General features: G+C 42.0%; 1 protein-coding gene across 3 annotated transcripts in view; it reads left to right on the forward strand.

Annotated features, from left to right (window-relative positions):
- DIS3L2 (DIS3 like 3'-5' exoribonuclease 2) overlaps positions 1–26,169 on the forward strand; it is a 180,386-nt gene that overhangs the window by 80,763 nt on the left and 73,454 nt on the right. For all 3 annotated transcript variants that reach the window (XM_030279947.4, XM_072933683.1, XM_030279949.4), the window contains one exon: positions 12,049–12,128. In XM_030279947.4, the coding sequence (XP_030135807.4) occupies positions 12,049–12,128 (80 nt within the window). The remainder of the gene's footprint in view (positions 1–12,048; positions 12,129–26,169) is intronic.

Here is a 26,169-nt window from a genome sequence, read left to right on the forward strand (position 1 = left end):
AGCCTGTGTAGAATTGCTTCCAAGAGATCTTTTTTTCCTTCACTTCTCCAGTAATAAGAAAGGTTTACATAATATTTCAATATTACTTAAGGCAGAAAAGATCCAGATCTTGTGGATGGCTTTGACATGATTTAACTGTCTTAACACTCTGCTCTGCCACTTTTACACAGTTTTGCCATGGACGTCTGTTTTTCACCTGCATGGGTTTATTTGTAAAATTAGACAAGTATTTCACAGGCATTCCCAGCTTACTTGTTTCTAAAGAGCACCCAAAACTTGTAATGAAAAGCACTGGGCAAGTATTAGGTGTTGGTATTGCATCCTGCAGTTGAATTTTAGAGAGAGCATGAAGGTTCATGAAGTATCAGAATATGTGGTTGAGGAAACTTCCAGAGACTTTAAATTTGATAATACAGATAGGACTGGAGTGCTCATTTTATTATTCAGGTTGACTGGAATTGCTATTTGTTTCGTTAGAAGTTTGAGAAGTGTTTGGTTTCTGCTTTTAGGGAAACATTGGAGGATTAATGTCATAGAGACAAATGTCGATGGGTGCAAAGTTTCAACCACTTTCTGGTCTTTTCCAGTGTTACAACATGTAATTTTCATTTCCGTGTTTGCTTTGGGACAAAATGTAGTCCCTGAAGTAAAGAGGGGAGATGGCAAAGAAGGAAATACAAATTTCAGAGGTGGGTACAGGAGCTGGGGGCAGAGGGAGGAGGAAGCCATTTGAAGAGATCTAGCCAGGAATCTAAGAAACCCAAAAGCTATTTCTAAGACTCATTCCAAATGTTTCTAATTTCATTCATATCTTTTTGTTTCCTTTACTGCTTAACTAGGACAAGAAAGTAAAGCCAGGAAAGTCCAATCATAGTGGGAAACAAAAACCTAAATATTGGAGAGAGAAAAAAGGCCTTTCTTTGCAAAGCAATTCTGCCTTTTGCTTGTCTCCCATTGTTGGTGTTACTGTGGAAAATGTATAACATCACTTTTTTGGAAAGTATCAGAACCTGTTCAAGTTGAGATGGTTTATATAGTCTAACATGGAAGAACTAGTGGATATCTATTTCTTTACCATTTGCCTAATAATAAGTGAGCCTGTTGACCTCCGCTGGACTATTACGAATGTGAAACTTGGCACTCAAAATTGCTTGCTCTAAATTTTCCAGTTGCTTTCTCTTTTTCCATTTGATGTCATCCTGCCAACTAGTGATTTTATTATTATAAACAGGACATTGTATTCACTTTTAAGAAGAAATATGAAGCTGAAGGTAAAATTACAAACTGCAGTTTCTCAGCTGGCAAAATACAAAACAATGAGCTAAAAATACTGATCAGAGAAAGGGTGTTGTGGCAGGGAACTCTGAAATATCTACAAGATGGATGTATTCTGAGGAGCAGAAACTGACTTCAGCTGAACAGGGCTAAACTCTGAAGAATCATCAGACTGTTCAGCTTGGAAGGCAGATCTAGAGATCATCTACTCCAACCCCATTGTTCAGAGCAGGGTTAGCTGGAGCAGGCTGCTCAGGGCTGTGCCCATTTGGGGTTTGGATAGCTACAAAGATAAAGATTCCACAACCCCTCCGAGGAACCTGGGATTCAGAAAAATGTGGGTTTTTCCCTTCAAGTAAACCCCCCTGTGTTTTGTGCCCATTGTCTCTTGTCCTGTTGGATACCACTGGAAATGGTCTTGCTGTCTTTACTCTCTATATCAGGTGTATTTTCACATTGAAAAGATCTCCCTGCCTGAGCCTTCTTTTCTCAAAGCTGAACAATTCCAGCTCTCTCAGCCTCTTCTTGTAGGTTGGATGCTCTGATTCCTTAATCATCGTCGAGGCGCTTCAGCAAACGTGCAGCCCTTTGTTGATATCTCCCGGGTACTGGGGAGCCCAGAACTGGGCACAGCATTCCAGTTGTGATCTCGCTGGTGCCAAGCAGAGGGGAAGGACTGAAGGAATGCATCCTTTGCCCTTCTGGCAACACTCCTCCTAGTGCAGCCCAGGAGGCTCTTGGCCGCCTTTGCTGCGGTGACTTATTGTTGGTTCACGTTTAACTTGTGCATCAGGACATCATTTTCTGCCAAGCTGCTTTCCAGCTGGTTCTTCCCCAGTCTGTGCTGGTGCATGGGGCTGTTCCTCCCTGTGTGCAGGACTCTGTTTTTCCCTTTGAGATTCATGAGATTCCCATCAGGCTGTTTCTCTGCCGAGGTCCCTCTGAAGGGCTGTTCCTCCCACAAGGCTGAAAGGGCAGCAGAGGAGGCAGCCAGGATCCACTGCGTTGGCAGGAGACAGTTTGAGCTCACTTGCTTCCCTTGCAGGGCAGAGTTATTGAACTTTGCTCTTGCAGGCAAATGAATGCAATGAAGCTTTCAGTTAAAATTTGCATCTTGCTATTTCAGCACAGGACCTCAATTGCAACTGATCCAAGTTGTAGAAGGCCAAATTTGTAATCTTGGCTGCCCAATCAGAAATGTGGCATCCTTCCTTTGGCTGATAAGGGAAGAAGAGCAGAGGTGCTCTGCTGTGTCCCTCTGCCCACTGAGGAGGGAGGCTCTGTAGCACTGTTGGTACCTGCACTGCAGCTCTACTTTGCATTTTTTTCTTTCTCAGGGAGTGTTACAGCTGGTCACGGGGATTAGCACTGTGTATAGTAAGGGTTTGACAGCATGGTCTTTGCTGTAGATGCCCGTGGAGATTATTGGCTGATAAAATTAGAGGTGATGGTAAAAATGGCAGCCTTGAGCTGTGCAAGGGCTGTTGGAGGAAAGCAGTCAGCCTCTGAAACAGATGTCTTTCCAAGGCAGGTGGACAACTTTAGTTAGGAATGAGTGCAGGGCAGATAAAACATGTTAAACAACTTGTTTCCTGGAGATTTTCCACTACAAAAAGCTAGTGTTAAGTAGAGCAAGTCTTACTCAGCTATAATAAGATATGTAAATATGCTCTGGTTTCTGAGAAATTACTTGTTTAGCAAATGTATAAGCAACATTGCTTCAGAACTGGCTGTTATCTTGGAGTGGAGACACACAAAGGGCCAGATTCTGATCTCTGCTCTCACTGAGCTGTTCTGTGACTGATTAAATGTTCTCCATAGAGAGATACATTGGATTAGATACATAGGTGACACACAAAGGATTACTCAGTGGTGTCTAAGCATATCAGATCCAGTTCCTCTGTAATAGGATTGATTCCATAACCTGCTGATGGTGGCTGTACCTGCTCTGGCTACTTCTGCTCTCCAGGCAGTCTGGGGGACTGTGCCATTCTTGGACTGATGAGGACAGCTCTAGTTAGCTCCTTTCTCTGCCATTAGCTGAGTAAGTAAAACTCTGGAGTAAATATGCTCGAGGTGCTGTTGCCAGTGATGTGATTCAGCTCCTTGCTTCTGGTTGGCTTCTTTTGGTCCTCCTCTCTGTTTTCATAATAGTTTCTACTACAGTATAGCTACGGCAATTATGGTGGCCCTGTTGTGAACAAAAGGATGCAGGTTCTATGCTCTTAGATGCTGTTACCAGTGCCTGGTGTACAGAGACACAGGGCAACTTCACCTTTTTCCTTATAGGAAGGTGCATGTGATCACTGGAAGTGCAGCTTCAAGCAGAATAGGTGGTGTGTGGCTGGATAGGATTTTTGCTTTCTGATCTTGAAGGCCATCACACCTGACCTTACTTTGTTAGAAATCTGTTTAGTTGGGGAAAACAGTAATAACTTTTGCACTTAGATTGTTATACATACAGTCTTGTTCTTGCCTGGAACTTATTTTATGGAGAGAAGTGGAGGAAGTAACAGGAGATGAGGATAAAATCTTAAATAAGTGTCTCTGGTTCTTACTGGATTCCACTGGATCACAAGGTGAGGTTTTGATGAGCAGAGGAAAGTGCCATAGCCTCTCATGGTGTGGTGCAGTTCAAGTGTGCCAAATACTGCCTCTTGATATCACAGTGCTTTGCTAGTGTCCTGCTCTCACTATAGGTCAGATAGCACAGAGTGGACAAGAGATGAAGTGTCCAAGTGTTGGTGTCAGCCCAGGTATCTGTCTCTGGTGCTGTAGCTGAAGAAAGCCAGAACTACTCCAGCTGGTGAGGTTGTGTATCCCTGTGGTATTTCAGAGCTGATCACAAGGACAGGCTGGTCATTACAAGCAACAGTATTTTCCTTGTGGTTCCACTCAGATGGAGTGATCTGAAACATGCTTTAACCTGTCCATCTGTCTCACTTTTTGGGTGATTGTATCTTTATTACCAGGTTATTCTCCGATCACTCGATAAAAAAACCAACCAACACATAAATTGTAATATAAATGGCCCAAATGCAAGTGTATAAGGCAGAGCTCTCTTAGAGATACCACAGCATGGTTTAGAAGTGGGACAGTCTGGAAAAGACTAGCAAAAATATTCTGGGAGATAAGAGATTGATTTACAAGGAAGGATTAACTGTTCAATGTGTATCTGCCAACACTGAAACTAGAAGTTTGTGAAAGATATAGTAGTTGATAGTTAAAAATATGTGGACCTAAATGAAAAAATGAGAATCATTTACGATGGTTGGAGGGCAGAAAGGGGTGTTATAAGGACAAGTAAGGTAAAACAAAGAGGAAGCCTTTTCTGTCCAACCCCAAATAAACTAGTGTAGACTGCTAAAGAAAGGGCTGTAAACTCCATCACTAAAGATGCTTGATGCCATACAGGAGAAAGTCCATGTAAATATATTGTCATGAGCAGCCTGGCTCTGACCTGTGGGGGCTGGATGACCTAATGTCTCTTCCATTTCTCGCCCTATGCATCTGTGATTAAAATAGTTTATATAATGCAAATGCATTTTCAATTACACTTTGCATTCTTGCGTGGGATAGTGGTGGTGCAGAGAACTCATTATATTTGTGGCACAATTACCGCATGACTTGTAGGAAATACTGCTGGTACTTGGCCTCCCAGAGACTCTGATCGCGTTTATAAATATATTTTGGCTTTTCAAGCTATATAGGTATAAGACTGCAGTGCTTTTTTTTTCTGTCTTCCCTCTTACTTCATACAGAAGGATGAATAGAAGGAATAATTGATTCTAGTTCAGCAATCCAGTGAGCAGTTCTTGATGAAAATGTAAAAGTTTATTGTTGTAGATGTGTAATACACCAGGAGTCATTGTCAGCTGCTCTCTTGGACTGAGGTCTGTTTTCTGAACCAGGACAGGACATTAGCTGAAACATAAACACAGAGAAATAAAAAAGAGTAGTGCTGGTTTGAAGTTGGGCTTTCAATGCATTTTGTGCTCTGATGGATTTTTAGGGGGTTTATAATGCTCGGTGTTTGGAAGGATTAGTTTTTGCTTCCAATTATTTTATAATTATAGTTAATTTTTAAATTTTTGCATCATGCCAGAAGAGTTTTGTGATGTGTCAAGTATCTTTGTCAGTCTGTTACAGGGCATTCAGAGTGCCATCAGAGATTTGTCAGGGTACTTCTCTTGCAGGCATATTTTTAAAATATATTCCTTTTAAGAGGCTGTCTTGGAAGCAACCACTCTTGGGTTTTAACTAAAATCTGCCAGCATCAAGTGTGACAAATGTGGTAGACGCTACAAGTAATAAATGTCTTTAGGAGTGAGATGCTGAAGTCTCAAATGCTCAGGCAGTGATTGGTCTGAAAATTCTCTTGGAGAAAGGGTGCTTCATCCCTATTTGAGTGATGAATATTGGCAGATTAATCCTTTGCTTATTGGCACTTTGTAACAAACCTGCGCCGACACTGTGGGTTTTCTTGTGATTGAAGAACGAGATTGATTTCTGTGGTTGCCATAACAAGGGAATTGTTGTGTGAAAAAATGTTAGTAGCATTCACTGGAGTGAGTTGACAGCTCTAGGATGCCTGTTCTCAAATTAAAACAACTGCTTCCAGCTTTGAGCAATGGTGTCTGCTTAGCTTTTGCAAGATGGTGCTCAGCAGGGTCTTAGAAATGACCTGAAGAGCTTTAAGATTCTGAAAGTGCCTTTGATATGCTTAATTTTAAAATGCCAGCTTTGAGCTGGAGTTAATAAGGGTAAACCAGGAGGCTGAGCTTTCACTCCCACCAGGCTATTGTATGTATTCACAAAGTGGAGAGAACAGGACAATCTAAGGATTCCCTAGAAGAATGTAAATGCACTGCAAGTGTCTAGACATGCAGTCACTGATACTGCAAGTGTCTTAGTACTGACATACTCAAGTTTAAAGAAGACTTGCCCTACCGAAACTTTAATAAACAATGGTCATTCCTGTCTCACCTCCAGCTGAAGCACCTGGACTTTGGAAATGGTCTGAAGCTTCTGCAAAAGATTCAGCTTGATGCTTTAAGTACCTTTGGATAGCTGGAGGGACTGTGGGCCAGCTGAGCCTGGGGAGGGGCAGGGTGTCAGTGTGTAGCCAGTGAGCTGGTTGAATGCTAGAATTCACAGACAGCAGGTTTCAGCCACCTTCAGGATTCTGGTGTGTTCTTTGTTCTCTTTTGTAGTTGTTTTGGATGTGTTGGTCTTTGTAAATGTCTAGTGAACATCACAGGAGACTGCTTTGGACTGAAAGTTGCCCATGGGAGAGGAGTCAGAATGGTGGGAGATAAATAAGGTAATTAAGTTCAGGTGCCTTAATTCTAGCTAATCAGCTTCCTAATACAGAGGAGTGGAGAGGGAGGTGCTGATCTCTTCTCCCTGGTGACAGGACATGTGGGAATGGTTCAGAGCTGCACCAGGGGAAGTTTACACTGGATATTAGGAAGCCCTTTTTTACCAGGAAGGTGGTAACAGGTCTCCTAGAGAGCTAGGTACATGCAGTTCTCTGGACTGGTATTTCACATTGTTGGCATTTATTAGTGGTGAAAATCTGGGCTCCATGTCTTCACTGGTGAGTTGACTCATCTATGTGCTGCTGCTTGGGAAGGTCATTCAGTTATACAGGAGGATCTGTAGGTGCTGCTTTGTCTACTGTGTACAAAACTGGCACTTTTCTCCCAGCAGCAAGAAAATTGCATTCTTAACACCCAAGCTTTGCCCAACTGGGTGGTCGTGCCAGAAACTTTGCCTCTAGTACAGCCTGAGCCCATGGCTTACCATTGCAGTGCTTTATCCTGATAGCCTCTCTCTTGATCAAAGAGTGAGCCCTGACCACTGGAATTTGTTATCTCCTGATGTCGTAGGTGTTCGTATTTTATGGTCAAACTAAGTGATATGTTTAATTCTGAACAGTTTAACTGGCAAAAATGAATATATTGTACCAATCTTTGAGGCACCAACTGTGCAGTGTTTTCTCTGCTGATTCCTGTGGATACCTTAGCACAGATGTATACAAAGATGTATGTATTTGCACAAAGTAAAACAAACTGCTGTTGCAGTCCTGTGATCTGTGAACATTTTAATTACCATGATGGTAATTCCGTCTCACCAACAAACTACTTATTTTACCTCTACTGCTGCACTAGCCATTTATTTTAGGTCCTTTTAAAGGTAAAAAGACTAACTGCTCTGCAGACATGCTTGTCTGCTTTAATTAGTCTTCCTGAAGCTGTGCAAAGAGCACTGCATTTAATTAGCTTTCTTTAAATTAGGATTGATATACCAGCCTGTATAGGTTGACACTGTCATTACTGTTCAATAAACTAAGTGCTGTATTCTGTAATTTTTTTTCCCCCAGGTGGTTGATTTACAAGATGCCAGACATAGCCAGCTTTAGCAGGGCCCTTGTCACTGCCGTGGGGCTAAAGGTGGCTTGGCCAGTGCTGCTGGGGCTGGCAGGGTCTGGGCAGTCTGGGTGGCTCCTGCTTTCCTGACTCTTGCTTGCAGGTCCACCGTGGTCAGTTGTGAGTAATTCCCCTCATCCTCCCAAAGTCTTACAGGCATTGCCTTGCTCTGTGCTTGAAACCTCTGAAACAAGGAGAAGGGTGGAAAGGAGTTCTTCCATTGGCAGCAACTCCGTGCCAGAGCAAGTTCATCTCTGCAAACCTGCATTAGACATCTGTTTCTCTTGAAGATGGTCCTGTAAAAAGTGGAAGTTTCCACACTGAAATGTTTGGGGTTTTTTTTTTTTTTTTTGACCAGTGCTGAGGGTTTCTTAAAGCACATATGTATCTCCAGTCCTTTCCAGCATGAGGACCAGAAAATCTCTTAACTCTGTGTCTCTATCTCTTAAACAATTTTCTTTTAACCAAGTTGTGTGTATGTTGGAACAAGTGGACTTAGATCATCTCATTACTTTTACAAGTATGTTTTGACAATGAATAAACCAGATTTTTATTAGGTGTGATGACAATGAGAGATGCTTCTTTTGAGGCCCTGAAAGAAGGGAGAGAGGGGGATGACCAAACTTCTTAACCCACAAGGTCACCTTGGTGGCCCTCCAGAGGCTGGAGACCCTGCCAGTTTGTATATGCCTGTAGTCAATCAGTGCAAATGTGTGTGCCTGTAGCTGTGGATTTAAGTAACATCTTCCTCAGCAGGTGCATGAAAGATTCTTTCCCTTGTGGTTTAATGAAATAACTCTCTGCAGGCTGTGCTTGTTACTAGTTACAGTCAAAGTGTGGCCTGATCTCTCTTTGATCAGCCTTTGAGGTATTGCACAGCCAGACAGTATGGTCAGGGCAGGAATTTGGTCAGCCCCTTCCCTTCACAGGGCATACTTTCCACAGAGCTGAGAGCAGTGTTGTTCCTTCATCCAGGTGTTTTTTTCAGCTGCCTCCAGGGTCCTCCTGGAGGTGTGTACAGGGGTAGCTTGTGTAGGTGCCAAGGGAGGGAACAATTGCAGAGCAGCAGGCAGGCTATACTGCCCACACCCAGCCTTTCCTACCCTTGCTTCCACTGCACTCCCTGATTCTGCAGGGTGAGAGACAGCTCTCTGCAGCATCCTGGAGATAAAAGTGATACCACTGGGCCTGGAGGAAGAGCAGGAGGAGATAACTGAGAACATGAAGGAGTATGTGTGCAGGGTGCTCCCCTCAGGCTCAGAGCTGCAGTCCCATCATTCCATGAATCCCACATGCCAGCCCTTGTTCCTGTGGTCATCTGAAACTTCTTCAGTAATAAAAACTGAAAACCAGAAATATAATTAATCACACTTAATAATGTTGTTACTGGTGAGCCAAATTCACTCAGAAAATTTCATCTAGGTGTAGGCCTGTGTGCCAGGATTATCTTACTGATGTGGACTTGGAGCTCTGCTTTGGGGTTGGCTTCTCTTGTCCCATTGACTACCTGGCCATTGGCTCTGCAGCACTTCTGCAGTGTCCTTATGCCAAGGAGTATCATGCCTTGTTTTACTTGCTCAGTGACTTTCTTACCTCACCTTACAGTCTGTGCCCAGAATAAACGGCCTGTGACAAGCTACAGGTCCAAGTCCTTTGAATAGCTCAAAAGGATAAACAGATCTGAGCCTGTTAAACATGGTGGTTAAACATATCCAAGCTGGTGAGAAATGCTAGATCAGAATTTGGACCTCACTTCAGTGAGTTCATGGGTCTCAGACAGCTGTGAGCTGTGCCTGTGATTGCCATTCCTGTGCTGAGAGACATCTCAGAGCCAGCCAGCATGTCCCCAAGGGCAGATGAGCACAAAGGGAGGCTGGGGCTGCCCCACCAGACTTACAGGTTTGGACTCTCTGAGCTGGGACCACCATCGGCCTCTGCAGTAGACTTGACTGGCCAAATACATCTCAGCAAAACAGCCCATTGCTACCATTGTATAAATGTGGTAAAATATTTGGCACCCCTGTTTTTCTGCTCGCTTCTGTTTAGGACAGGCTGCAAATATGCACTTTGTTGAAACCAGTCTGCTAAGTTTTTGACTGCCTGAAGCTACAGTTCACAATGGGTTGCAGATACTTATGGTAGCAGGCCCTGAACATCTGGGATAAGCTCTCTGTTCCCCTGACACAGGAACCTACATTCTCTTTGAAGCAGGTCTTAACTTTTTTTCTTACTTGCTTGCTAGATGAAGCCAGCCATTTGTGTCCATTCAGTTGACTCTTTTAAATGAAATTACTTAAAAGATTTACTGGATGTGGCTGGGGAGGGCACTTTATACCCTGTGCATTAATGGGACCTGGTATAAATACATGCAGGCTGGCACATGTGTGTGTCCCCATACTGTTTGTAGTATAGGTGTGTCTGTCTGCATATGCACAGCTCCCTAAAGAGAGTTACATCGTGCCTTGTGGTGGTATCCTGAAATTCCATCCTTATGTGGAATTGTAAGGAGTACACATTTATGGAATCAAGGTTGTTTGCAAACCTTTAAAAATTGGTGGATTTTTAGTGCTGGCACCAACAGATCAAAGTCCTGGTGTAGTTAAAAGATTTTATATCTTTCAGTGTCACAGTCTCTTAATTTGTTTAGATGCATGCAAAGAATCAGAAACTAATGTGCATCTGGGGATTAAGGCAGCTTTGCTATCCAATGTGAAAGCCAGCATATTCCAAAAGATTTTCAAAGTCTCAGAAGGCAGTGAAGTGCTTTACTGATTTTTATGTCTTTGAACATCTCTGTTTAGTGTGCCTGGTGGAATTACATAGATAGATGCTGCCAGCTGTCTGACACCAGCAAATCCCACCCAGAACATTTCAGCATGGAAGTGGTGGGTCTGCAAAGCTGGGGACACTGCTTTCACCGAGATAGCACCCATACAAAAATACTTTCTCATCTCATGTACACTTGTTCCTCTAAAAATTTGCTGTAATTTTCTCCTCCCATCTCTCCTACCCCAGCAGTAATACCAGTGGTTATGCTGTAAGAAAAATAGTGTGTGTTTGCATTACACATCTCTAGAAGGGAGTTGCCATCATGATACGAGTCTTTCTGTGGCAAAAAGAAAAGAAGAAAAGCAGTGGTCTGATCTCTTCCATGGCAGCCTAAGCCTATACCATTGTGCTCGTGGATCTTTTAACTAGGGAGGGGCTGAACTTACTCTAAAAGTTAAGATAAAAGCAAAATGAGCCAGCAAACCCATTCCTGTACTGACCTCATTGCTCTTCAGCTCTGGTCTCACATTCCTCACAGTGCTTTGGAGAACTCTGCTGCAGTCCAGAGGTCTGGGAAAGAAGTTGCTGTAGGACAGTCTGGAATGAAGGGAGGCCCCTGAAGCAGGAGTTTAGGAAGTTTTATTTGCTGAATGTTTTAGGTTTTGTGTCTCACTGGTGCCAGGCTCTGCTCTATTAAATGTGATGGTTCCTGAGTCAGATGCTTTATTTGTCCCATCTGCATGGCCATAGACCATATCTGTGATCCTACTTGGTGTGTTCCTGCCACCCACTGCTACAGGGCACACATATGTGAGCCTTCCAAGGCAGGGCTGCAAATTCCAGGTGCCACCTGGTACAGCACATGCAAAAGGATGTTCAGCTTTTCCTGAGCACCAAGTTGATTTTGTAAGATCTAATGAGCTGATTTGGAGCTTGCCCTTCCTATAACTTCCACATTTTTTCCTACTGAACCTGCTTTTCCCTTTGGTCCGTAATTGGCAGTGTAGGTTTTGTAAAGTCCTGCATCTTCTGGGTGTCTTTACTGGGACCAAAACTCTCACTCAGTTTTGTCACATTCAGCTCAGTTTGTATGTATTCCAGTGCCTCTGCTCTGTGCTAGCTGTGCTTATGGAGTCTCAGATGGTGTGACATCTACTCTTTGGCATGGGCATGAGGGTTATTTGTGTTCCATTTATCCTAGCAATTAGGAACAATCTATTTTTACTCTAGCTGCAAGGCATCTAGACATTTTCTTGCTTGTTTCTTTGGAGTGAGCTTGATGGGCTAAATTGTTTAGTTTTTGTGAGGGAATATCTGTAATGAAATGAAAGTACTAAGACCAAGCAGTTAAACCAAAAAGAAAAATGAAAAAATAGCCAAGAAGATTCACTTGTCTAAACTGTTTTTTAAAAAATAGATTAGATTTAGAATTCAGATTAGATTGGAAGATGTTTCAGCAGAGTCTTCTGAAAACATGGTTGTTGCTGTCTGGATGTCTCTGATGGGCTCTGTGTTTTGATACCTTCTTCATGACTGGGAGATAAATTTTTATTTTCTTTTTTTCTTTGGATAGGAAAGAATGCATTTTCACCATCGACCCATCAACTGCCAGAGATCTTGATGATGCTTTGTCCTGTAAACAACTCCCTGACGGTATGAGATATATTTTACAAAATATTCTAGTGTTTGTATTCAGCTGTTGACACACTTGTATCTATAATTTGTCCTGAAGTATTCTTTGCTAAATATAAGTAGAGTAATAAACTAGTTCTTCTCCTGTTGTTTTAATTGCTTGTTTTTAGAAATCTTGGAGCAGACGTCTTCAAACTGCACTCAGACTTGGTTTTAGAAAATTCAGAGCCACAGTGTTTTGCATAATCAGAGCTGTAATTTGATTTGAGCAGATCTCAGCTGTCTCCTGTCATTATGGGAGTTACAGCTGAATAGCTAATACACCACTACTGCAGGCTAAAGTCGAGTGGCACTTTGACCTTGTGTACACAGTCCATGGGTAAAGGAATCCAGTCTCAGGTCACTGGCTGAATTATTTTTTGGTGTTTATGGGATGCTGGGAATTGTCAGATGAGCACAGTGTGCCTTATAAGTTGTGTTTTTCTTCTCATTGCCTTTTGAGCTTTCTCTCCTGCCTTATTTGTACTTTTACTATGCCGTAAGCCAACAGAACAGAAAGTAAAGCTCCAGAAGCCAAATCTTGATGATTATGACCAAAGGAACTTTTCTCTTGTAAGCTTACTTTGCCATCCAAGCTCAGCTCATTTAGCTTGATAAGATCCAGTAACAGGCTTGGTTAGAAATATTCCATGATTATATTAGCCTATCCACCCCTAAAAATGAAGATAAAGGTTGGGTTGGTTTTTTTTTTTTTGGTGTGGGTTTAGTTTTTCTTGCTCTTGCTTATCATCACAATATGATGACATCCAAGACATAATTTCCATTTTTAAAAGTTGATTTCATACTGTGCCATGTGGCCAATGAATTGTGATGTCATTTAGACCCAAGTACAGATTACTATAACAGTGCTATAAAACAGATAAAAAAAGCAGAGGTGAAAGACAATTTGATGCCAATAAAATTAATTGTACTCTGCAATAGCAGTTTTAAGGCAAGATTAAGGAAAAAATACCATTCTGTTTCATAGAAAATTGAAAGAGTCTTCTTGAGAGACCCTAAGCTGAGCTCTGTTCTCCCTCTTTCCACTTTGTCATCTGAATCTCTGGAGGTTTATGACAGCGTTGTGATCCCACAGGTCCTCAGATCTAAAGTGTTGAAACTGGTTTCTGACCATTTACTGTAGACATCTATGTGGGTTTTAGATGCTGCAGGAACCACTCAGTGAGCTGGTTTGTGGTGCTTACTTCTGCATTGTTCTCTTTCCCATAAGCCATTTGGAGAAAGTGTTCAAAGAAAGTATCAGTGTGAACAAGAATTCTTCGGGATTCTTTCTGCCAAAAAGCCTGCAAAGCCATGGCAGCCCTGTCACTCACACTTGAGGTTTGTGGATATATGTAGTGATGAGGGATGTGGCCAAATCCTTAATTTGCATCCTGATGGGGAATTTTGAAATAGTTCATTCCATCAACCTGTTCCTGGCTGGGACTGAGCTCTGTCTAGCTGGGGACATGCTTCTCTTCAGTTTCTGGCACAGGGGACTTCAGCTCACAGACCTGCAGCTGGCAGAAGACACCCACATCTATCTCCTATCACAATTCCTGGGACATTTTCTTGCATGCAAATTGAATCTCTCTGGACTTGTTACTTTTTTGTCCTGGTGTGAATTGAGCATCTTGCTCAGTGATTTTCAGTCCGTGGTCTACTGGCCCCTGTGGCACTACGTAGGGTACTATTGTTATAAGCCCATGAAATGTGGCTGGAGTAATAAGTCCATCAGCATATGTGACATTTTCTAATGTATCTGTACTTTGAATTAATTTTTTTTCAGGAATTTCCAGACTTAGACAGGTCCAAACACAGTGCTGGGAGTCCTTTGGGGTCACTTCTTTGTGTTCACTTGCTCGCAAAGCTGTGGCTGTTTAGGAGAGCCCCTATGGAAACCTCAATCTTGTGCTTGTAGTGCCTTTTGACATGTTTTGGAGGTACCCTGTGAATTTTTGGCTCTAAAAGTTGCTATGATGGCTGCAATTATTATGACAAAGAGTTGTTTTAGAAGTTAAGAGCGTGTCCAGGTCTGGCAAGGCTGAATCTCTCATGAGGGCAAAGTTGTGTTAAGAGTTAACACAGCTTTTATTCCAAATGTAAACGTGGTTACAAGAAATTATTATTTTTTCCATCCCTTTTGCCCATATGTAAAACACTTTAAAAAACCTCACCAAAAAATCCCAAGCAAACCACATATCTTGGCATCCTCATGATGTCAGGAGATCTCCAAAAATCAACAGAGAATGCAGAACCTAATTCATAATTCTCTGTTGGTGTATAGCACACTGAATTTATACAAAAAAACACATTCATTGTCCACACGTCCTCTATCAGGCAGCTAAATCAGGGCATTTCAGGAGATTTTTGAGAATTAAATTGTCTTTGAGCACTCATTGCTAATTTATTCAAGATTGTGACAGTTTCTTTGCTTTGAAGAATCTTAGGCAACAAGCACAGAGATGAGCTACTGCCTTTGCACCTTTGTGGAGTTTCCAGCCTCCTCTTATCAGATCTGGTCAATGGATGGAGGATTCACCCGTGCTACATCCTCAGTAAAAGATGGAAAGGATTTGTTTTTTGCTGAAGTAATTCACAAATCTGTCATTTTGATAGATTTGAACTACCCAGTAGCAGAGTGTCACTAGCAAAGGAAGCATGGGATGGCTGTGGGAAGAGCTGTATTTTTCATGGAGCTCGCAGTAGGATATTGCAGCAGTTGGAAACTTTTCCAGGGATATATGTTTTAAGTGGGCCAGTCTGGTTTTGAGAGGATTTTATATTGGAGTCTGTTTCTGATTAACGGCCGTGCTCCTCGTTATTGTTTAATGATAGCAGTGGGGAGGTGAGCTTGCTGTTCACATTTGTGAGTGTATATTTTAAAAGAGATCAGCTCCAATAAAGAAGGAAAATAGGGTTATTTATGTAACAGCTGCAGAAATATGAACAAACTGTACTCCATTTAGATGATTCAGCATAACCTTGGAGTAAAAGATGGCTCTGGCCTGCACCTAGTTTCTACAGCCTTTGTAGAGCTTTCAGGGCAGCTTGAGGTTTTAAACAAGTTCATTTCAGTCAATGCTCTTTTGTGATCTTTTCTGCACGTCTTCTAGCAAAGTGCTGCAGCCAGGAAGGCACAGCAGAACCATTCTCAGGTCGTGTGGATGTTGCAGAAAACAGCTGTACTAATTTCAAGCCTGAATGTTTTCACCCAGGGTGCAGAGGTTTAAAGATTTATTCTGATCTCAGCATGGCAGGTGACCTGTGTGTCCCAGTGATGCCAGGCATGTTTCTCACACTTTCCAAACCTCTTCTGGGCATTCTCTGCCTGTGGTGCTTGTATTTCTGGTAATGCACACTACTGATGCAGTAATGTTTGAAGGCTGCTTACTGGTAGGAGTAGAAATGGAATTTGGCACATTTCAAGGCACACAACTCCTTCTAGGGAAAGGTCAGGCCATGATGGGAAAAGATGCAGCAGAAATTATGGGGAAGTATTTCTGAGGGGTTGTCTTTTGCTGCTGATCTCAAAGCAGTGCTTTGGGCTGTACTGACAGAGCTTCTGTACATCTTTTATTTGTATTTAATAACTAACATGGTTCTCACTTGTGTTTTTCTTTCATTCCTGTATTCTTACAGTCTTTTACAAAATAATTTAAGTTCAAGTAATTTACATCTTTTTTAGGAGGAATTGTTGCACTGCAGAATAGAAATATATTCTACAGACTGTTTGCCCTGGTTTCCATGTCCTTAGTGACACTGGTTCTCTGCATTTTGGAGTGAAGCCATAAATAGATGCAATCATCAACTCTTCTCAGTGTTTGCCCCATGACCTAAACAAATGAGGCTTCTGCAGTGTGCAGCCCCCTGTTTTTTCTGTTTCCCTTAAATCCATTCAGTCTGTTGGTGAATTTTAGTCAGATGTACCTAAAGGAAATGGGATGAAAACATCAAACACATTATATTTCTGTAAGTGTCATAATGGGGTATAAGCAAAGAAGATAACTTTGTGACCCAAATCTGGGAAGAGTGCAGCATGACCTTTCTGCTTCGCACAAAGTTCTTTGCGAGCTGTAGTTTTTGGGAACAGATCTGCAGAGACGGAGACTTAGATCTCTGTTCAAGAAGCCTATTTCACACATTTTGATAAAGCCAACTAATGTTTTGCCAAATGCTGATAAAATTCTCCCTTGTCCACTGTAGGCCTCCAGGCTCTGGGGCTGCTTTTCTTAGACCTGGACAGCTTAGTAGACATGTCCTGGTGTGTGAGCTCCAGAATCTTGCACTTGAAAAGCACCTGTAGACCTCTGGTAGCCCCAAGATGTCCTCTACCATTTCAGGAGACCACCTGGTCTTCCTCTCCTTTGACCTGCATTCTTTCCTGGTGGAGTTTACAAACACTTAGGATGTTTTAATTTTGCAAAGGTCTGTGCACTTGTATTTGATTTTTAAGGTGTAAATAGTCCTTCTTCTATTCAGCTTTGTCTCCCTGGCCACTTAAGGACTGCAGGATGAAATTTGCCCTGGCAAAATGTGCTACAGGACCCTTCAGCAAATCCCTTTGGTCCCTGCAGGACAGAGTATCAGGAGATTTTGTAAACTGAGTAAATATTTTTGTAAGTTTTTAAATCTTTGCTTAAGATAAACACTGAAGAACAAACTAGTGTTTGATCAAAAGTTACTTTTGAAATGAGTATGGACTTCTTTATTGAAAATAATTTATGAAATTACTATGCTTCCTTCTTCGTAAGCTATTTAAGCTTAACAGACACCAGACCTGCAGAGAAAAAGACAGAAACACATTGACATATGATTCAAATGTCAAATGATCATAAACTGCAATTTGCTTAGATTTACTGCAGGAGTCAAATGTGGGTAAAATAAGATCTACCAGGAGTGGGATTGCGTGTAACATTTGGTCAAATTTTACTTTAGTATCAGACATAATTAGTTTGTCTCTCCTGTTACCTGCTGGTTAATCTGGGGATGTTTTGTTGTGTCACTAGGAGAGTGAAAAAGACATATTGCAGTGATTAGAAAGAGGTACATATTCTTTCTTCCTGTTGAGGGCTTGTGGTTGCAGGTTCATTGATATATGCAGAATGCTCTCAGATCTCTGCCAAATCCAGATCCCTGCTGTGCCCCACAGGAGGCTCCTGTGCAATGCTGGGAGCTGCAGCGTGTGCAGTGCATTTGTCTCTCCTTTTGAGGTAACATGGGGTTGTGTGCAGAAGCACACATCACTTCCAATTTCCAAGGGCAGGGATGAATGGAATCAGAGGGCTTAACTGAGTCAGCTTTTCTCCACCAAACGTTTCTCTTGAAATTGGTGGGACAGCTTGATGATGTGGGGCTCCCCTCAGTTCCCCTGGGAATAGGGCAGGTTGCTCCAAACTGTTGGTGGCTGAAAGAGAAATAGACTGAGCCAAATCCCCAGACAAGTGCATTAAACTGGGTGTTAATGTACCGGGGTGATTAAGGAAGTTTGGATTTAGTTAGAGCATTGATTGCTAGAACATAAATTTTAACATTTGTTAAAATGGGTTTTTTTTGCATATATTTGAAAGCTGCTTATGAGAAGGTTAATTAAAAGCTTGATTAAGCAAAATTGGAGCTGGGTTTGTGATTAGTAATCCATATATAAATATTTTATAAATATTTCATCCTTATCCCAGAAGTTGTTTTGGTTTTTTTATGGTATGCAAAGAAAGCTGTGTGGAAAAGAGACATGGGATTAAAACAAAATAAATTATATATTGTGTGAGAAGGACTAAGGTAACAAAGACTGTGGCTGCAGAACATGCAAACAGATGTGCACATACCAGTAGAATTACTCATAAAAGTGAGTTCACTCTTCTGCAGGGAAGAGAGGTGCTCTGGGTAAAGTCACCTTCTGGATCATTTGAGTTCATGAATTCAGGACCTGGGACAATTCCCCAAAGATTTAGAGGTGCGGGATTTTGTGTGGATCTCACTGGTATTTGTGGATACAAACTGTAAAAAAGAGAGTGTCTTATTGTGTATTGAAGAAGAAAAAAAAAAATACCTTTAAGTAGACAGATAATGGAAAGAAGATCCAGAAATTCTTGTGCAAACAAATCTAAAAGCATTTTGCCTAGGATTTCCATTCATGAAAAAGAACCCCAAGGACCGGGAGAGCCTTTGGAGAAGAACCACAAATTATAGGGGAACAGACCTAGAGAGAGCACGAGTTTCCAGTGAATGTAGCAAATAAAAGTCAGAAGATATGTGGGGCAGATAAACTTTAGAAGGGTACAAATAGCTGGCAGTATGTTCCCAGTGGTTGTCTTCAGTCACATGTTCTGTTACATGTAGGCAGCAAAGGAGTTACTGCTGTATATTGTCTTATTATCAACTTTATCAAATGGCAGGATCCCTCAGAATCACTGGGTTATTGTTTTAACTTGTTATGTATTGCAGTGCAGGGTTTTAGAACCCAGATGAACAGGAAAAACATCTTACACTGTAATTCATTACAGTATTTTTTGACAGTCGACTATTATGCTAGATACACAGAAAGAGTGAAACCAAGTGCAGATGAAAATGTTTTGGAAGTCTTTCCAAAAATAAACAAAACAGTTGGATGGCTAAAATTGAAGTCTCATTGTCTTCCTTCTATTTCCAAAGGAGTTGAAATGTCAAGGCTGTTCTGTGGAAGTACATTGTATGTGTTTGGCCTAGCACTACATCCCAAGGTCTCTTTGAATGCCTGGAATGCTCACTCAGCCTTGGATTACTGAGTACAGTAGAGATAGCACAAAAGGGACTGACCTAGCAGTAGAGAGGCTTGTCCCTCCCCACTCTAAACCTTCATTTCAGGAACAGGATGATATCCTACACCCAAAAATACATCTCAAAAGCTGCTGGGTGTCACTTCCCATCTCTTTAAATTCAAAGACTGCTGATTTCCTGATAGAGCCTCTTGAATCGGTCTTGGAATACAAACAATTGATGACGTGAATACCAGAAATTGTCCTTGTACCTTCACCATATTGGCTGCAAACCTCACTGCTAAGAGGCTGCTGAGAGAGCTCAGGGCAGTCTGCCTTGGTAGCTCTTCCCCAGCAGCAGAGATTGCTTTCTGAGCCAGGAATCCGAGTCACAGAAGCAGAGCCATTGCCTCTGTGTCCTGCTTGACATCTTCTCTTGATGAAGGGTAGAAGGTCCATCCACCAACTGTTGAATTTGAGTCTGCATGACAAAGGTTCATGCTGGGTCTAATCTCACCTAGAGATTCTCCCAGATGTGACCATATAATTAGTAATGACATTCTGTGGATAAATCTGATGAGTTTGGGGTTTGAAGCTTCTCTTAAGTTGCTCATTACTTAAGTCTTGCAAAGAAATCAATACAGTTTACAATAGCTCCCAGTGGAATTTTCTGATTTGGCACCTCACAAGATCTGCTAAGCACTCATGCAGGCATAGAGGAAACCAGCTCTGCTGTGAACCTCTGCAGTGGAAGCAGGTACCAGCACAGGAATGGGGACAAAACTGCATGGGCAGAAGGTGGGACACAGGCATTGCTGGAACCACTGTGTCTGGTCTCAGTCTTCCAATGTACACCTTTGATATATCAAAGGAATGTCACATTCCCTTTGTTTTCTGTCATGATACTGTCTGTCCCCAATTGTTCTGTGCTCTTTCCTGATTTTTACTGTTGCAATACTTGTGCCCCGCTTGTATCTGTATTTTTCTGCTTGTATCTTGCTCAGCAGTGTGAAAAAAAATCCTTATTCAGTGTGCTTATGCTGTTGGATATCATTGCCTGTGTCCTTCAGTCTGCAACTAAATGTTTTATCTTGTACATGCTGTGTTAATTCTGTCCTGAGTATTTAGTGTTTTTCCCGCAGGAGAATTCCTTTCTAATGTGAGCATCCAACTTAATGGTGCAGCAGTAGTGCTTGCACAGAAGGGCTCTTTCATTCTTCTCCAGAGTTCTTGCATCAGGTTTTAAGGTGGTTTTCAGGACAGTGTAGGTAGTAGGTGTTTTCTGGGTGACAGCATCTTCTGTCACACAATGATGAAGAGCTGATGTGGGTTTGCTCAGGACAGGAAGCTCGTTGTGTCTCAGTGATGTGATATCATCTGTGAGGTCTGGAGACCTGCTTGGTGCCAGCATAGTTATCTCCAGCTCGTGGGAGTTTGGGAGCAGGGAGAACACCACCAGCACAAAGATCTGCCCTGTGTTCCCGTGGGAGGATCGACCTTCCTGCTCTCCTGAGAGAGCCTCATGCTGACCAAGAGCCACCTCTGAGCATCCCCTTCAGATGCTGGGGTGTCAACTTTCCTTCAGGGGCTTGTGCTGGTTTGTGTGCAAAACTCAGGGCTCTGTAGTGCACAGCGCATGGAATGCCACCCTATGAAGGTGTTCTGGCTTTGTTTTGAGGTATAAAAGGTGACTTTAAAATTATCTAAAGTGGTTTTAGGATATTGCTGAATTTATTAGCTGTTGCAGACAAAAAATTTATGCAATTCACATGAAAGACCTGCTTTCAGAATTTAATTTAGTAATAGATATATTCTCCTCATAATTCTGAAACTATTTTAAGGATTGCTGATGGCTCATGGAGAACTCCAGAAAGTATTTCTGCTTTTCATCTTCGCTTGTCCTTTGCTGCTCTTAATGAACAGATGAGTTTTGTTTTGGACCTCAGCTAGAGCCTGTCACAAATTGGTTTGTACAATTGTAGTTGTCTCTGTAATGTTCAGTTGATGCAAGGGACAAAATGCCCAAAGGTCAGAGTAGAAGAGTACTTTAAGAATCATGTTATTCTGGATTTTAGACTCATTGATGTCCAACATTGACCTTTTAAACTTAAAGAAGAAAAGAAGAAAGTAACAAATACCCTGTTACAGTTTATTTTTGTGAAAAACTCTGGATATCTTTGATTCTCCTTTTGATTCTCTTAGAACTGCTAAAAGCATCACTTTGCAATGTCACCATTCCTGTCAGTAGTTTCTCGGATGCTTGTGGAAGTTGAGGACGTGCCTAGACTTTCAGTATGGGGAGAGTTAACTAATAGAGATGTTTTTGGGTTTTTTTCCTCCCTTATCTTGTAATCTCATGCTGTTTCTCAGTTTGGAGTAACTGGGGCTGATCTTGGTTCTGAAGATTAAAGGTTTTAATTATGATTTAAGGGGCAAGGCAAAAGCCCAGACCCAGCCAGCACCTCTGCAGCCTGATGCTGACACAGTGCATGTGTCACCTCCCACAGTTTGTCATGTGAATGTTAAGGGTCTGACCTTGGCCACCTCTCCAGGTGCTACAGACCTCCAAAAGGTGACTAAGCATAGTTCAAAGAAAACTTGAAATTTCCTGGAACCTTGGCCAGGCTGTTCCTGATGGTCTCTCTGTTACTGGTAGGTGAAGTGGGTTGTTTCTGTGGGACATTTTTCCTGCAAACCAGTGGCAGAGGGGTTTGATAGCATGCAGCATTTTTTTGATTGTTACCCTATAGAGGTGTTTGTTGTTTGTTTGGGCAGACACTTTTTCATTTTTGAAGTTGTTGCAACATTTACTAGCTGGATGGAAATATTAGGATGGGAAAGTTGCTGCTCTGTGCCCTGGGGACTTGTCCTGCTCTCAAGATACAAGAGCTGATCCTTTTGCCAGAGTCTTCTTGTGAGGTTATGTCAAGGAAGAGACCTTTAGAGAAGGAAACAGCTATTACTTGCCCAAAAAAGGGTGCAATTAGTTGCATTTCAGTTGGCTAAAGGGCCATCATGTGATAATTTAAAAAATTTAGTTTATTGGTAAACAAGTTAATGGATTTATGCTCAGTTGCACTGTGTCTTCAAAAAGCAAAATGGCCCTAGGGCACACCAGTAAAATTTAAGCACTTTCCTTGTTATTTAAAAATAAGTAAAATACAGTCTGGTTGAGAATTAAAATTACCCACATTTGCCTTCAGACTCTAGAGCAGACAAAAAACTTGCTCTTTCCATGGTTCCACTTTTATATTTTATTAAACTCTTTTCCTCCACTTCTCCATCTTGCACTTTCTTCGCTTTCCCACTTGCTCTTCTCTCCTAATCAGTCTTTCTCCCTTCTCTCTCTTTTCTTCTCTCTCTATCCCAAGATGGTCACTTCTATAACCCTTGAGCTGTATATGTTCATACACATGCCAAAGAGAAGCAGAAATATTTGGGTCATGTAATTCATTTAAAGGTCTGTGATGGCCCCTACCTGTTTCCAGGAGCTTTCCCAAGTCTTGGTGCCAATTTCTGCTTCAGTGCAACTTACACTGGGTTTATGTCCACCCCTTTATGGTCTGCAGCCCCTCTGACTGTCCCCTCTGTAACTGTGACCCTCTGTGGCAGACACTGTGCTCCCCCTTGATGAAGACTCCTGATTTTCTGTAGCGCTGCCAATAGCACCAAAATATGCATGTAGGTTAAAGGCTTCATTTCTCTCTCTTTATGCAAGTTTTTCATACTTTTGCAAGGTGCTAAATATTGCTTAGCAGATCAGAGCAACAGCATGCTACCCCCAGGGCTGTGGAATGGGAAAGAGTTGTAATTATTTGCTGCAAGAGTTTGGTCTAACCAGGGTCATCTTGGGACTGCCCTGACCTGCTGGCAGCAGGTGGGTAGTTGGCTGTTTACTGGGTAGAGCAAACACTTTGCAGTTTGCTTTGAACTCTTCTGTATCTCACTGAAGGGTGAAGACAGTGTGGGAAACAGGGGTTAATACAAAAACCCTGGTATTTGATTTTAAGTTGACTTAACATGTTTGCTCATGTTTGACTTCCCTTCTGAGAATGATGATGCTTGAAGGTGAAATGGAAATAAATAAGAGTGTGTGTGCGTGGTAGAGAAATACTTTCTGTTGTTTTATCCTTGAAGAGCTGCCTTTTTCAGTTATATGGCCCTAAAATTCACATATGCTAGGGTGTGAAGTGAAATTGCTTCATCTTTGGATTTGTGCTATGACTGAGTAGGGTTGCTGTAGACAGGGAAGAGGGATTTGCTTCCAATGTATTCCCTCACATGCTGTTCAAATGCATTCAGCTCAACTTTCTAATTCCAGGGACAAGTGCTTGATGTGACCTGCTGGGTTGACAGTTCTTATGAGGCATTTACAGACTGAAAATGCCTTTTCCTTCTCTTCCAGCTCCTTCTTACTAATCCTTTTTTTGTTTATATTTTTTTCAATAAAGAAGGAAGTAAGTTCTCTGAACTGTTGTGTCATAGAGAATGAGATCATCAGGAAAAAAAAAAAAAAAGAAACAGCCTGTTCTTTGTTCTTCTGCAAGGTGCCACTGCTCTCCTTTGATTTTAGCGTCATACTGATGCACAGGAGATTTTGGGGTGGGTTCAAACAAGCCAGATCCTCAGCTCGAGGAGCTGAACAACTATGCACCCATTGTGCTGGGGGAGCTCTGCCTTTCATGGCTCTGTCACTTGGTGAGCTCCAAGAGGGGATCCAGGCTTCCAGAGAGTTGGTGAGACACAGGTCCATTCTGTTCTGCCATTCTCACAGGCATGTGATGATAAATGAAAGGGAAATTGTCCTCTCTGCTTGTGGCATCACAGCTGTGTTGTTTGCAGTAAGGTGACAAGCCCTGTCCTGCTGGCACAGAGCATTGGCCCAGGGAGGGTTTGGGTGGCTGAGTGCCCAGCCCTTTCTCTTTCTGCTTCAGATCTTGGGAGAGCTCCTCATTGCAAAGGGGCTCTTCACTGGGTTTTGCAGTGCTGTGGTGTAATTTCAGACAATGCTCCTGTCTCCATCTCTGTCACCGCATCTCTGTAGCTGCAGAGGAGCTGATAGGGTTCAGCTGGTTAATAAAACTCGCCTTGCTTGATTCTAAACTGCATTCCCTGTTGCTAAACATCTCCCAAGAGCAGCTTTGCAGTGGTAGAGTTTGAACGGCACGACAGTTTTGCATCCACTTTCAGATGAAATGATTTTAAATGAAAGAGTCCCAGAGATCCTGAGTGAAAGAAGCCATCCAAGTGCCTTCAGCATTTTTCATTGCAATAGATGCTCCCTGCAGCTATTGCTTTAATAGCTGCATATGAAGTGCCTGGCTTAATCTTCTGTACATTTTAATGTAAATTCATTTAAAAAAACCCTAACCTTATACTGGTAGTGTATGCCTAGCATAAGGGGTTGTTATGCAGTTTTAAGTTCCCTGTTAGAGAATTTGGGATGAAAAAAAATTTGTAGTTTGTAGAAGTACTTTTTTCTTCAAGAAATTTAGGATATAAAAAATCTGCCACAATGGACAGCTACATGGCAAGGTTTGAAGCCTTTCTTTGCTGGAAAAGTATATTTTTTCAACAAAATGGAGGTCAAGTAGACCATGTGTAGTAGCCTATGGTGTGTGGTCCATGTGGTATCCACCCTCTACCCCTTTCCTCTGATCTCTTTGACAAGACTTTTTAAATTCATGACTCCTGGTTAAATTGTCTTTCCCTTTCAGGCCATTTTTCTCTTTTTATTTTTTCTTTCCTTGGGAAATAACATGAGACTTACAATGTGAAATGTTCCTTTTGTGACTTTGTCATAAAAATTAATGAGACTAGAATAACAGTTTGTGGACCTGGAACAGAATTCTAGTGAATAGTATTTCTCTATCCACAATGCTCTTTCACTTTAATTAGCAAATAAACCAGGGAGAGAGCAGCAGGAAGGTATTTCTGTGCTGGTATTTTGTCTGGCACATTCAAAAGCAATGATTTGAGAGAAATCAGATTGGTTAATCACTGTGCTGTATCTTCAAGTTCTCTTGGTCTGAATATTTTGGGGGTGAGGGAGATAGGGTGATTCATACATGAGCAAGACAAACCCAAGAGCTGCCAGTTTGCATTATGTCAATGTATGTAAGAAAATATTTAGATAGAATTTCCATTAAAAGTTCAAAAGCAAGGGGCTCACACTGACCCCGGCTTTTAGAAGCTCTGGTGGGAAACCTGAATGAAATTTAACTCTGTTCAGTGTGTTTTCGTTGGCTGACTCCATTTTTCATTATCTCATGCAATGAGGTCTTTCTTGGTTTGTCGATTTTCTATCAAGGACAAAAAGTTCATGTATGTAGCAGTGCACATATTGAATTAAAGTGCGATTAAAGGCATGATGTAATGACCCCCTCTCCTTTTCCTTTAGTCAATATTTGCCTGCAGGGTCAACACGTTACAATATTGACTTCAAAGTATTCAATATTTTTGTACATTCTGAGTGTGTTGGCTTCGAGTGTGTGTAATATTAAACCTGTTGGTTGAACTGTTGGTCTAAGACTTACTGTCTAAGTAGTTTCAGGCTTGGATGCCTAATCCATGTAGAGCAGCTTTCAAGGCATGTGATAATATCACAACACAGCTGTAGGCAGCTTTCTGAGGTGAACCATTTAATCTGCAGGCTTTGCTCCCAGCTTCCTGACAAGTGGTGGAATTTGTCCCTTGGTGTGCGATGGGATTATTGCCGTCTCTCCCTGCTGCCATCATATTTAGTGGCTGGAGGTTATGTGGGCACATCTAAACCCCATCCCTCCTGCCTTCCATGTGTGTTTCTGCTGCCTTTAGATCTATGCTCTGTCGAGTGCACAAAGGCTGCTCAAAAAGCAAGATTATGCTATGCGTACTCACAGTGCTGTGCAAACATGGCTTAATGAGGTTAAATCGTTATGAAGTCAAGCAGCTCTGCAGGGTGGGCTGGTACTCATTTCCCTGAGCTCCCAGCTGGGCCACAGTGGGCTGGGTGTCTCCCACTAATAGGAGGCTGAACCTTCTCATGCTTCCTCTTCATCTGTTTCCACTCCTGCTCTGCTGAAATCCTGTTCTGGTATCCATCAGAAGGGCACACAGGCACATGTACTGCTTAATGACAACAACTATGAACCATTTATCCTTCAAAAACGTGACACTCGAGAGAAGGGCTTTGATAATGTTCTTTGCAAGGTGTATAAATAAACAGGATTGTCACCAGCATGGGATCTTATTACTTTGTCTCTTTAAAAAAATTAAGGAAAGAAAAAATATTTATAGATACCAAGGGG

The sequence above is a fragment of the Taeniopygia guttata genome, chromosome 9, assembly GCF_048771995.1.
Source record: "Taeniopygia guttata chromosome 9, bTaeGut7.mat, whole genome shotgun sequence".
NCBI classification, from domain to species: domain Eukaryota; kingdom Metazoa; phylum Chordata; class Aves; order Passeriformes; family Estrildidae; genus Taeniopygia; species Taeniopygia guttata.